General features: G+C 48.3%; 1 protein-coding gene across 1 annotated transcript in view; it reads right to left on the bottom strand.

Moving 5' to 3' along the window:
• LOC134956838 (uncharacterized) overlaps positions 1–12,740 on the bottom strand; it is a 54,674-nt gene that overhangs the window by 33,611 nt on the left and 8,323 nt on the right. The window contains exon 2 of the mRNA XM_063938747.1: positions 5,009–5,142. Coding sequence (XP_063794817.1) covers positions 5,009–5,069 — 61 coding nt within the window. The 5' untranslated portion in view covers positions 5,070–5,142. The remainder of the gene's footprint in view (positions 1–5,008; positions 5,143–12,740) is intronic.

Below are 12,740 nucleotides of genomic sequence, written 5' to 3'. Positions count from 1 at the left end.
AGCATGATACAGAGACATATGCTAATGCATTGCAGCTGTGAATGTGTACACAGCGATTGTGGGAACATATCCAAATTCCGCAGATGGCTGGATGTGTACTGAGACACCCTCCGGCAGCTGTACACGCCCCAGTGACTGCGTCCAGAGTTGCAGCATTGGTCGCAGGACAGTCAATTATTGAAGTACTGATTAGCCATATGATTGTGCAGCATGGTCGCAGGAAGTAAGGAACCATTGCAGCTGCATACGGGATCATAGTCGCAGGCTGAAACATGCCCCTAAAACAGTCCTGACGCGCCTGCATTTTTGCTGCCACTCCCCAGTTACCCCCTCCCTTGCTCCCTGACTGTCAATCACTTAGCAAATAAATCCTCTCTGCCGTCATTGCAAGACTATTTCTGCACAGGCGCAGCGTGACTTAGATGCATGCGCAGTACCAAAGACTCGCTCTGCTGCGTACATCGACATCGCGTCATCACTGCATCAGGCTCTATATACAGTATCTTAATAAAGAGAAATTAAATAATATACTTGTGTAACTAATATCTATTATATTCAGTTACACAGTTTAGCTGACAATGAATAAAAGAGGAAATGTATTTGATTCTGGTTTTAAAGATACACAAGTTGATTAATGACGGATGTGCGGTATTGTGGTCTGTGTACTCTTAGTCCTTGTAATTACTTTTCCCCATTTCGTTATAGCGCTTAGAAGCAATTTTCTAAGCACTTCTACTGTAGTTTGTGTAACAATGAAAAGAAATGATTTATTGTAGGTCTTGTAGTAATATAATGGGTGAGCCACTTAGTTAGCACGGTGTAAAAAGTTGTTGGTAATAAATAATAGCACAGTAAATGGTGTTAAAGTCAAATAATTCTCAGTGGAATTGTACAGAAACTAGCTTTTTGAAACTTGTATATAAAATTGTAGACGTAGCACACTTTCTGGTAGTGTTTCTTCAAGAACGATTTATTCCAAATTAATGTGCAAAAGTCACCTTGGACAACAAGCCCAACTTTATCCGGAATTGAGTTATGGTGAAGCCGTGAAGGGACCAGCCGCACACAGCAACGCAGAAAGAAGCACCCAGACAACAAGCTCCGGCCACAGAATACCGGAGCATAAGGTTAGAACACAGGGATAGCTTAGCGTTTAGAGGTGGTGCAAGGCTTAATAAGGACTCCATTACCTACCGGAAGAAGATGCATTTTATCACAAAAGAGCTTTATTTATATTTTTTATTTTTAATATCTTTTCCTTTCCTTTTTCTCTTTTTCTAATCTAATTTATCTTCTTTCTTTAATTCTTGTCTAACCCTTTCTTCTTTCTTATTTCAGCATTGTTTAACCCAGCGCTTTGTTTCCTATTTACAATATACTAACTTTATACAGAGCTGCTTAAATCCATATATACAGGCACGGCAAACGTTTCCATTTACTAGTGATAATTACGCCAGCTCTAACCAGCGTTATCCATGCTAAACCCAGTCTGCAGTTGTGATAAGGTTCTTTTACAGGAGGGGGAGAGCTTTCCAGGACCCCCCTCCCTCCCTCCTCCTCCTCCTCCTCCTCCTCCCCCCCCCCCCTCCCTCCTCCTCCTCCCCCTCCCTCCTCTGTGTTTACCAAAGCAGTGAAACTGAAAGCAAAGTAGCCGACAGGAACTTAAAACATACCTCCCAACTTTAAAGGGGCAGAAGGAGGGACCCCTTGCGTGGTGAATCCGCGCGTGACCCAAAAAAGCCATCGCTTGTCACTGAAGGGGCGTGGCCTATGTCGAGTGGGCGTGGCCGAGCGCCACAGACCCGTTTTCTGCATTTTGGGGGCGTGCCCAATGCTCTCCGAGCAGCTGCGCAGCCCCCTGCTCCCCTCCCAGCACTGAATAGATGCCGTGCGCGTGCGCACGGCATCTATTCAGTGATCACCGGCTGCTTTGCAGAGCAAAGCAGCGGGTGATCAAAGCCTCCCCCAACTGCCCACCCCCCGTGCCAGCGGGACACTGCGACCCGAGGGAGGGACAGCGGGACAGTGTCTGTATAGCGGGACTGTTCCACTGATATCGGGACAGTTGGGAGGTATGCTTAAAAGAGGAATACTCCGTGCACACTTAAGGGCCCTACACACTGGGAGATGGTGACTGGTGATGGGCGATATATTATGAACGATATAGCTCAGAAATTAATAATTTATAGTTCATATCGTTTAGTGTGTAGGCACCAACGATGAATGATGCGCGTCCCTGCAGTCGTTCATCATTGGTTTCCCGTTGTTTTGCAATGCAAAACAATTTGGACGATCAATCATCATTCAGATCGTTCATCATCCAAAATGCTGCCGTCGCCCAGTTCGTAGGGCGCATAACATGGTAATAAATCTTTTTTAAATAAATATCTTTAATTAGCACCTTTTATTTCCTATCATTATGTATGTACTCTATTTCAAATAACATTTATATGTATATAAGTTACATCATGACCTATCCGGTCATGCTCCCCCATTCCCTCCGAGTGCAGCTCAGACTCTGCCGTTCAGAGCATGTTTACAGTCAGTGGGGGTCATTCTGAGTTGATCGCTAGCTGCTTTCGTTCGCTGCGCAGCGATCAGGCAAAAAAATGGCACTTCTGCGCATGCGTATGCGGCGCAATGCACACGCGCATCGTACTATTACAACGAACAATGTAGTTTCACACAAGGTCTAGCAAAGCTTTTCAGTCGTACTGCTGGCCGCAGAGTGATTGACAGGAAGTGGGCATGTCTGGGTGTCAACTGACCGTTTTCAGGGAGTGTTTGGAAAAGCGCAGGCGTGCCAGAAAAAATGCAGGCATGGCTGGGCGAACGCAGGGCGTGTTCGTTACATCAAAACAGGAACTGAATAGTCTGAAGTGATCACAAGCGCTGAGTAGGTCTGAAGCTACTCTGAAACTGCACAAAATTATTTTGGAGCCGCTCTGCGATCCTTTCGTTTGCACTTCTGCTAAGCTAAAATACACTCCCAGAGGGCGGCGGCATAGCGTTTGCACGGCTGCTAAAAACTGCTAGCGAGCGATCAACTCGGAATGACCCCCAGTGTCAGGATTCGGCACGTCACAGTGAGTGCTGCCGCGGCTCTCTCTTCTCAGATCTGCCGTGAACTGTGAAGCGGCACATGCTAAGTAAGATGAAGTCTACCGCAAATGCAAACAGACTTCATGTTACTGCAGGGAACAGGATTCCCAAGAACAGGGCGTTAACCCAAGCCCTATCCCGGCATGTGGATTTTAAGTCATTCATGTGATAATTCTATTGCGAATTGAAACGTTATTATCACTAAATAAACGCAATTAAATTACGGATTTTAAGAAATCTGCCCCTAAGACAGTAGAGCAATTTAAACATGTTTGGGAAAGAAGCCCATGTGAATGAGCCCACACGGGCAGTACACCTGGGCGGCCCAGGTAAGCAGTCTATGTCCAGGACAGGGAAGGTGATAGAACACTATAATGCCGTGCCATGGAGGGGGGGGGGGGGAGGGGGGGGAGTCCGGAGCGGCACCCGCCTGTCAGTGTCTGCGCACACCTATGGGGGTAGGTAGCGGTGCGGAGGGTGGGTGTAGGTAGTGGTGCGGGAGGGTTGGTAGCGGCGCGGGAGGGAGGGTGGGTGTAAGTAATAACACTTACTATTAGGCGGGCGGCCGCCATGGACACACTGAACGCGGCGGCATTTCAAATGAAGTGCCGGCCGCCAGCCAATCAGAGCTGGCGGACCGGCAGCCAATCAGGGAAGCTGCCGCAGCAGTTGCTCCTGATTGGCTGCCGCTGTTGCGGCAGCTTCCCTGATTGGCTGCCGGTCCGCCAGCTCTGATTGGCTGGCGGCCGGCGCTTCATTTGAATTGCCGCTGGGTTCAGAGTGTCCATGGCTGCCGCGGCCGCCTGATAGTAAGTGTTATTACTTACACCCACCCGCCCTCCCACGCCGCTTCCAACCCTCCCGCACATGCGCACTGTAATCCCTTGAATCCCGGGATTGGAGGCTCCAATCCCGGGATTCAAATCCCGGCATTTTTAGGCCCAAATCCCGGGATCCCGCCGATCCCGATCCCGGGATTGGCCTCCCTAGCCCCACACCTATGAACCGTCATCAGTGGCCGCCTGTCAGTTTGCAGTCCTGCCCGACAGCACACCCGAATGGCTGCCTGGCTGTCATGTACATCTGACAAGAGCCGGCAGCTGCGGGGACAGTAGCAGACACATGGGGGAAGGGGAACACTCTGTGTCCCAGTGTCTGAGGCAGGTGGGGGAGGCCATGTCAAACTGCTGCAGGGTATGTCGGGCTGCAGCGACCAGATGCATACCTTGAGTAATGGTAGGGTTGGCCCTGGCGATCACTGTGCTGCAGGCGTGGCATACGGGGGGGGGTGGGGTATGGACATTAGGGGGTGCCTGCACACCCTTTTTCACGATATTTTAGTAAAAATAATGTTAATTAATAGGCCCCTTAGAATTAAGAAAATCCCAACTAGCAAAACTATTTGTCAGGTATCCTCAGAGATTTGCAGTCATCCGTCTCTGAAGTGGATTATGGTCAAGCTTTATTAATACATTGGGAATTCCACCTCTCACTGTCCTCAGTATAGCCCTGAATAGTTCCCTGCATCAAGGAATTCATTCTTAGAAAAGGACACTATGCTGTTGACTCCTACATTGTAACCTAGGGAAAGGACTAATCTATTAGCAGTTTCTTCAGCCTCTCCTTATTGTTTAACCCTTCGTATACCAAGGGGAGTCTTCTGAGGACCCCAGAATGTTATTTTTGTGATCCTGCCGTATCTATTACAACTATTTTACGCCTGATTTTTCTATGTGTCATCGGATTAAGATAAATACTGTGTAATTAGGCTTATAAAATGTTCTTTCAAAAAAACGTAAATAATAAAAAACACAATTGGGGTTCCACGGGGACCCCACATGGTATACTACGTTACAAATGCAGAACATTTTATATGTGAGAAACACACTGATCCCGGCCGTCTCACCTGAAGAGGAAGCAGTTGTCGCTCTCACCGGTTGGGCTTGCCCCAGCTGGGTTTCCTGCATGGTTATTGCCTGAGAGAGGGCTGAGATCAGGCTAGGTTCGTCATCCTCCTCTGAACTATGATCCTTGAAAGAACTTAGGACAGGGTACAATTTGCAAGGGTTAGAGTTTATACATGTTACAATTGCATTTCTACCGTTTTCTAGTATGCTATTGGTTGTAGCGGCCTTCTCTCCATCGACGTGGCGGTGGTGGAGCACTCGCATTCACATTCCTGTCTGGTTTTGACCTCGCTGTGCGAGCAAGTTCCCTTTGCGTTTCTCCTTCCTGTTGCCATATGTTTAAACAGTCGTTATGTCTGATGTGTTTCCTGGATTTGATCAGGCATATTCTATTTCTAACATTTTGCAGCACCTCTGGGTCAAAACTACCTACCCTAGGAAATGATGCCCTATCTTCAACAGTCATTCGCACCCATTCATCACAAAAAGCCTCCGTGTAAGGACCATACTTCCTACACATAATATAACCAGCGGACCCTTTCGGCCCCTGTCCTCCAGCCTGAACTCTGGCTACCAAACGTTTCTCGCTTGTGCATTTGGCTCCCATCATGGGCATTTTAACACGATTACCAAATAGACAACACGAGCAAATGGTGAAAGTCCTCCGAGTTCTTTCACCGACTCCTTCTCTACCAGGTATGCCACGCCCCACCGACTGATGACGCGCATATATCAGACCCCTCAGGCACTGGGAGAACGAAATGTATTAACAGAGTAATACTACGCCTTTCCAGTGGAGGTTACAGGCCTGTTACTTTTGGGTTTCTATCCACTGGAATTCCGTGTGGGAAGTGTCACACACCATCCAGTAAATGCCCACCAAGAATCTTCCTGGGAGAGCAGCGAAGTTTCTTAACTCTTTACTCAATCACCTCTGCGTATGCTAACAGCGCGTATGATGACGCTATTTGTGCAAAATGATGCAAAAACCGTATCACGTTGCGACGCGTATCACATAAACAGAGATGCGGTCAAATTGCACGACTCACAAATACTTGTTATTTGTGTGCCTTACGATTATGAAGACAATTTAACTTTTTACAGTAGGCTATGTCTCCATCACCTGGAGTGTTTTATAAATGGGCTAACTCCGCACCTGGACTGTTAACCATACCTCGTCCGAACGGAACCTTACTTTGTTTTATACTTAACGCGTGGTTGCGAGCCACCACGCCACTCGAGCATCTCCTTGCTGAGTGTTACTCTACGGAATCCCGCTTTCTGGGGGTTCAATCCACTCACACTTACTTTTCTCTAACGTCCTAGAGGATGCTGGGGACTCCGTAAGGACCATGGGGAATAGACGGGCTCCGCAGGAGACATGGGCACTTTAAGAAAGACTTTTGATTCTGGGTGTGCACTGGCTCCTCCCTCTATGCCCCTCCTCCAGACCTCAGTTTTAGACTGTGCCCAGAGGAAGATGGGTGCACTGCAGGGAGCTCTCCTGAGTTCCCTGCTAAGAAAGCATTTTTGTTAGGATTTTTTCTTATTATCAGGGAGCACTGCTGGCAACAGGCTCCCTGCATCGAGGGACTGAGGAGAGAGGAGCAGACCTACTTAAATGATAGGCTCTGCTTCTCGGCTACTGGACACCATTAGCTCCAGAGGGAGTGGAACACAGGTTCGTCCTGGGCGTTCATCCCAGAGCCGCGCCGCCGTTCTCCTCACAGAGCCGGTAGAAACGAAGAAAGAAGACGTCTAAGGCGGCAGAAGCCTTCGGGTGCTTCACTGAGGTAACGCACAGCACGGCAGCTGTGCGCCATTGCTCCATTACACCTCACACACTCCGGTCACTGTAAGAGTGCAGGGCGCAGGGGGGGGTGCCCTGGGCAGCAATAAATACCTCTCCTATGGCAAATAACCTATATATATGTACAGGTGGGCACTGTACATGTATATAAAAGAGCCCCCGCCATATTTTACAAACTTTGAGCGGGACAGAAGCCCGCCGCCGAGGGGGCGGGGCTTCTCCCTCAGCACTCACCAGCGCCATTTTTTCTTCACAGCACCGTTGAGAGGAAGCTCCACGGACTCTCCCCTGCTTGGCACACGGTGACAGAGGGGTTTTAAAGTAGAGGGGGGGGGGGGCACATAATTGGCAAATGTATATACTACAGCGCTACTGGGTAAACATTCTGTGTTTTTCTCCTGGGTCATATAGCGCTGGGGTGTGTGCTGGCATACTCTCTCTCTGTCTCTCCAAAGGGCCTAAGGGGGATCCTGTCTTCAGAAAAGAGATTCCCTGTGTGTGTGGGAGTGTGTCGGTACGCGTGTGTCGACATGTTTGACGATGAAGGCTCGCCTAAGGAAGAGGGGGAGTGCATGAATGTCGGGTCGCAGTCGGCACCGCCGACACCGGACTGGGTGGATATGTGGAATGTCTTGAATGCTAATATAAATGTATTGCATAAGAGATTAGACAAGACTGAGGCTAGGGATCAGTCAGGTAGTCAGACCATGCCTGTCCCAGTGGCACCGGGACCTTCTGGGTCTCAGAAACGCACATTATCCCAGATCACTGACACAGATACCGACACAGATTCAGATTCTAGTGTCAACTATGAGGATGTAAAATTACAGCCAAAAGTGGCTAAAGGTATTCGTTGCATGATTGTTGTGATTAAAGAGGTTTTGCATATTACTGAGGAACCCCCTGTCCCTGACATGAGGGTGCACATGTATAAAGAGAAAAAACCTGAGGTCACTTTTCCGTCCTCATTTGAGCTAAGTGAATTGTGCGAAAAGGCTTGGGAATCTCCAGACAGGAGATTACAAGTTCCCAAAGGGATTCTTATGGCGTATCCCTTCCCACAAAATGATAGGATACGATGGGAATCTTCGCCTAAAGTAGACAAGGCGTTGACACGCTTATCCAAGAAGGTGGCACTGCCTTCCCAGGATATGGCTATCCTCAAAGATCCTGCTGATCATAAGCAGGAAGTTACCATGAAGTACATTTACACACATTCTGGTACTATTGTTAGGCCGGCTATGGCATCGGCCTGGGTTTGTAGTGCTGTCGCAGCATGGACCGATTCCTTATCTAATGAGATTGGTGCCCTAGATAAGGATACCATTCTAATGACCCTAGCGCATATCAAGGATGCGGCATTATATATGAGGGATGCACAAAGAGACATTTATTTACTGAGCTCCAGAATAAATGTTACGTCTGTTTCTGCTAGGCAACTCTTGTGGACCCGACAGTGGACGGGGGATGCCGACTCAAAGCGGCATATGGAGTCGTTGCCGTACAAGGGGGAGGAGTTGTTTGGAGAAGGTCTCTCGGACTTGGTCTCTACTGCTACAGCTGGTAAATTTAATTTTTTACCTTATGTTCCCCCGCAACATACTAAGAAGGCGCCTCATTATCAAATGCAGTCCTTTCGTTTAAATAAAAGCAAGAAGGTACGGGGATCGTCCTTTCTTACCGGAGGTAAAGGCAAGGGAAAAAAGCTGCACACAGCTAGTTCTCAGGACCAGAAGTCCTCCCCTCCATCTGCAAAATCCACCGCATGACGCTGGGGCTCCCCTGGGGGAGTCGGCTCAGGTGGGGGCACGTCTTCGAATTTTCAGCCACGTCTGGGTTCGCTCACAGGTGGATCCCTGGGCAATAGAGATTGTTTCTCAGGGATACAGGCTGGAATTCGAAGAGATGCCTCCTCGCAGGTTTTTCAAATCGGCTCTGCCGGCTTCTCCATCAGAGAGGGAGTTGGTGTTATCTGCAATTCAAAAATTGTATCTTCAGCAGGTGATAGTCAAGGTTCCTCTTCTCCAGCAAGGAAAGGGGTATTACTCAACCCTGTTTGTGGTCCCGAAACCGGACGGTTCGGTCAGACCCATTTTGAATCTAAAATCGCTGAACCTGTACTTAAAAAAGTTCAAGTTCAAGATGGAATCGCTCAGAGCGGTCATTGCCAGCCTGGAGGGGGGGGGGGGGGGGTGGGGGGGTGGATGGTTTCCCTGGACATAAAGGATGCATACCTTCATGTTCCGATTTTTCCTCCTCACCAGGCGTTCCTGAGATTTGCGGTACAGGACTGTCATTACCAAATTCAGACGTTGCCGTTTGGGCTTTCCACGGCCCCGAGAATTTTCACCAATATATTGGCGGAAATGATGGTGCTCCTGCGCAAGCAGGGTGTCACAATTATCCTATACTTGGACGATCTCCTCATAAAGGCGAGATCCCGAGAGAAGTTACTGAACAGCGTGTCACTGTCTGTGAGAACCTTGCAGCAGCACGGCTGGATTCTCAATATTCCGAAGTCCCAGCTGGTTCCTACAACGCGTCTGACCTTTTTGGGCCTGATTCTGGACACAGAACAGAAAAAGGTTTTTCTTCCGATGGAAAAGGCTCAGGAGCTCATGACTCTGGTCAAGGACCTGTTGAAGCCAAAAAAGGTTTCAGTGCATCACTGTACTCGAGTCCCGGGGAAGATGGTGGAATCTTACGAGGCCATTCCCTTCAGCAGGTTCCATGCGAGGACTTTTCAATGGGACCTACTGGACAAGTGGTCCGGGTCTCATCTACAGATGTATCAAAAGATCACCTTGTCTCCCAGAGCCAGGGTGTCTCTCCTGTGGTGGCTACACAGTGCTCACCTCTTAGAGGGTCGCGTATTCGGCATTCAGGATTGGATCCTGGTGACCACGGACGCAAGCCTCCGAGGTTGGGGTGCAGTCACTCTGGGAAGAAATTTTCAAGGTCTCTGGTCAACTCTAGAGACTTGTCTCCACATCAATGTCCTGGAGTTGAGGGCCATATACAACGCCCTACGTCAAGCGGAGGCATTACTTTGGGACAAACCTGTTCTGATTCAGTCGGACAATGTCATGGCAGTGGCTCATGTAAACCGCCAAGGCGGTACAAGGAGCAGAGTGGCCATGACAGAGGCCACCAGGATTCTTCTCTGGGCGGAAGGTCATGTAAGCGCACTGTCAGCAGTGTTCATCCCCGGGGTGGACAACTGGGAAGCGGACTTCCTCAGCAGACACGACCTGCATCCGGGAGAGTGGGGACTTCATCAGGAAGTCTTTGCACAGATCGCGGGTCGGTGCCTCAGATAGACATGATGGCGTCCAGGCTCAACAAGAAGCTAAAGAGGTATTTCGCCAGGTCAAGAGACCCTCAGGCGGTAGCGGTAGACGCTTTGGTGACACCTTGGGTGTTCAGATCGGTCTATGTGTTCCCTCCTCTGCCTCTCATACCCAAGGTGTTGAGAATAATAAGACAAAGAAGGGTGAAAACAATCCTCATTGTTCCAGATTGGCCACGAAGGACTTGGTATCCGGATCTGCAAGAGTTGCTCACAGAAGATCCGTGGCCTCTTCCTCTAAGGCAGGACCGGCTGCAGCAGGGGCCCTGTCTGTTCCAAGACTTACTGCGGCTGCGTTTGACGGCATGGCGGTTGAACGCCGGATCCTAGCAGAAAAAGGTATTCCGGAGGAAGTCATCCTACCCTGATCAAGGCTAGGAAGGATGTGACATTGAAACATTATCACCGTATATGGCGAAAATATGTTTCTTGGTGTGAGGCCAGGACTGCTCCTACGGAGGAGTTTCATTTGGGCCGTCTCCTTCACTTCCTTCAAACAGGAGTGAATTTGGGCCTAAAATTAGGGTCCATAAAGGTTCAAATTTCGGCCTTATCCATTTTCTTTCAAAAAGAATTGGCTTCTCTTCCTGAAGTACAGACATTTGTGAAAGGAGTGCTGCATATTCAGCCTCCTTTTGTACCTCCGGTGGCACCTTGGGATCTTAACGTGGTGTTAAGTTTCCTTAAGTCACATTGGTTTGAACCACTCAAAACGGTGGAGTTAAAATATCTCACTTGGAAGGTGGTCATGTTGCTAGCCTTGGCTTCGGCTAGGCGAGTCTCGGAATTGGCGGCTTTATCACATAAAAGCCCCTATCTGGTTTTTAATGTGGATAGGGCGGAATTGCGGACTCTTCCCTGGATGTGGTCAGGGCTTTGAAAATTTACGTGGCCAGAACGGCTAGAGTCATAAAAACAGAAGCACTATTTGTCCTGTATGCAGCCAACAAGGTTGGCGCTCCTGCTTCAAAGCAGACTATTGCTCGCTGGATCTGTAACACGATTCAGCGGGCACATTCTACGGCAGGATTGCCATTGCCTAAATCGGTTAAGGCCCATTCCACTAGGAAGGTGGGCTCTTCTTGGGCGGCTGCCCGAGGGGTCTCGGCAGTACAGTTGTGCCGAGCAGCTACTTGGTCGGGGTCAAACACCTTTGCAAAGTTCTATAAGTTTGATACCCTGGCTGAGGAGGACCTCCTGTTTGCTCAATCGGTGCTGCAGAGTCATCCGCACTCTCCCGCCCGTTTGGGAGCTTTAGTATAATCCCCATGGTCCTTACGGAGTCCCCAGCATCCTCTAGGACGTTAGAGAAAATAAGATTTTACACTTACCGGTAAATCTATTTCTCGTAGTCCATAGAGGATGCTGGGCGCCAGTCCCAAGTGCGGACTACTTCTGCAAGACTTGTATATAGTTATTGCTGGCATAAGGGTTATGTGTTGGTTAATCGGTTGAACCGAGGCTATGTTGTTGTTCATACTGTTAACTGGGTTTTTTTATCACAAGTTATACGGTGTGATTGGTGTGGCTGGTATGAATCTTGCCCTTGGATTAACTAAATCCTTTCCTCGTACTGTCCATCTCCTCTGGGCACAGTTTCCCTAACTGAGGTCTGGAGGAGGGGCATAGAGGGAGGAGCCAGTGCACACCCAGAATCAAAAGTCTTTCTTAAAGTGCCCATGTCTCCTGCGCAGCCCGTCTATTCCCCCCTATCCGTTTGATAGATATACAGTGTCTAGTTAGACAGTCAATAGATAGACACCATATATTAATTAGACAGACATTAGGTCGACAGGGTCAAAATGTCGACAGGGTCAAAATGTCGACATGGTCAAAAGGTCGACATGAAAATGGTCGACATAAAAAAGATAGACAAATGTTTTTTTTTAAATGTAACATGTTTTTGGATTATTTCATACTTTCTCTATCCATGTCGGCATAGAGTTGGTTATAAACCTTGTGGCGAGCACAGCGAGCCACCGTGCACGAAGCGTGGCGAGCGAAGCGAGCCCCGCGAGGGTATGCCTTTCTACAATTGGGGGTCCCAGATGACAAAACTATCCACACAAACCACAAAAATGCAAAAAACATGGTGTCTACCTTGTTCATGTCGACCATTTCCATGTCGACCTTTTGACCCTGTCGACCTTTTGACCTGTCGACCTTTTGACTTGTCGACCTTTTCCATGTCGACCTTTTGACCCTGTCGACCTTTTGACCCTGTCGACCTAATGTCCATCTAACATATGGTGTCTATCTATTGACTGTCTAACTAGACACTATCTATCTTTCATAACGGAACCCTATTCCCCATGGTCCTTACAGAGTCCCCAGCATCCTCTATGGACTACGAGAAATAGATTTACCGGTAAGTGTAAAATCTTATTTTCATCAACCCACACTTTTATATTTTCTGTACAGAAAAAAAAAATAATTCCCTTTGATTGATAACTGGCTCCAGACGTAGTACACTTATAATAAGATTTTCAGTAATCTGTCTAAAATCGGATAGTTACTTGTTAATGTATAACTATAAGTCTTTTATCCCGCCTTAAAATTAAATTCTATTGTG

The sequence above is a fragment of the Pseudophryne corroboree genome, chromosome 9 (genome assembly GCF_028390025.1).
Source record: "Pseudophryne corroboree isolate aPseCor3 chromosome 9, aPseCor3.hap2, whole genome shotgun sequence".
In the NCBI taxonomy this organism is placed as follows: Eukaryota; Metazoa; Chordata; class Amphibia; order Anura; family Myobatrachidae; genus Pseudophryne; species Pseudophryne corroboree.
This window is presented reverse-complemented; position numbering and strand designations above follow the sequence as displayed.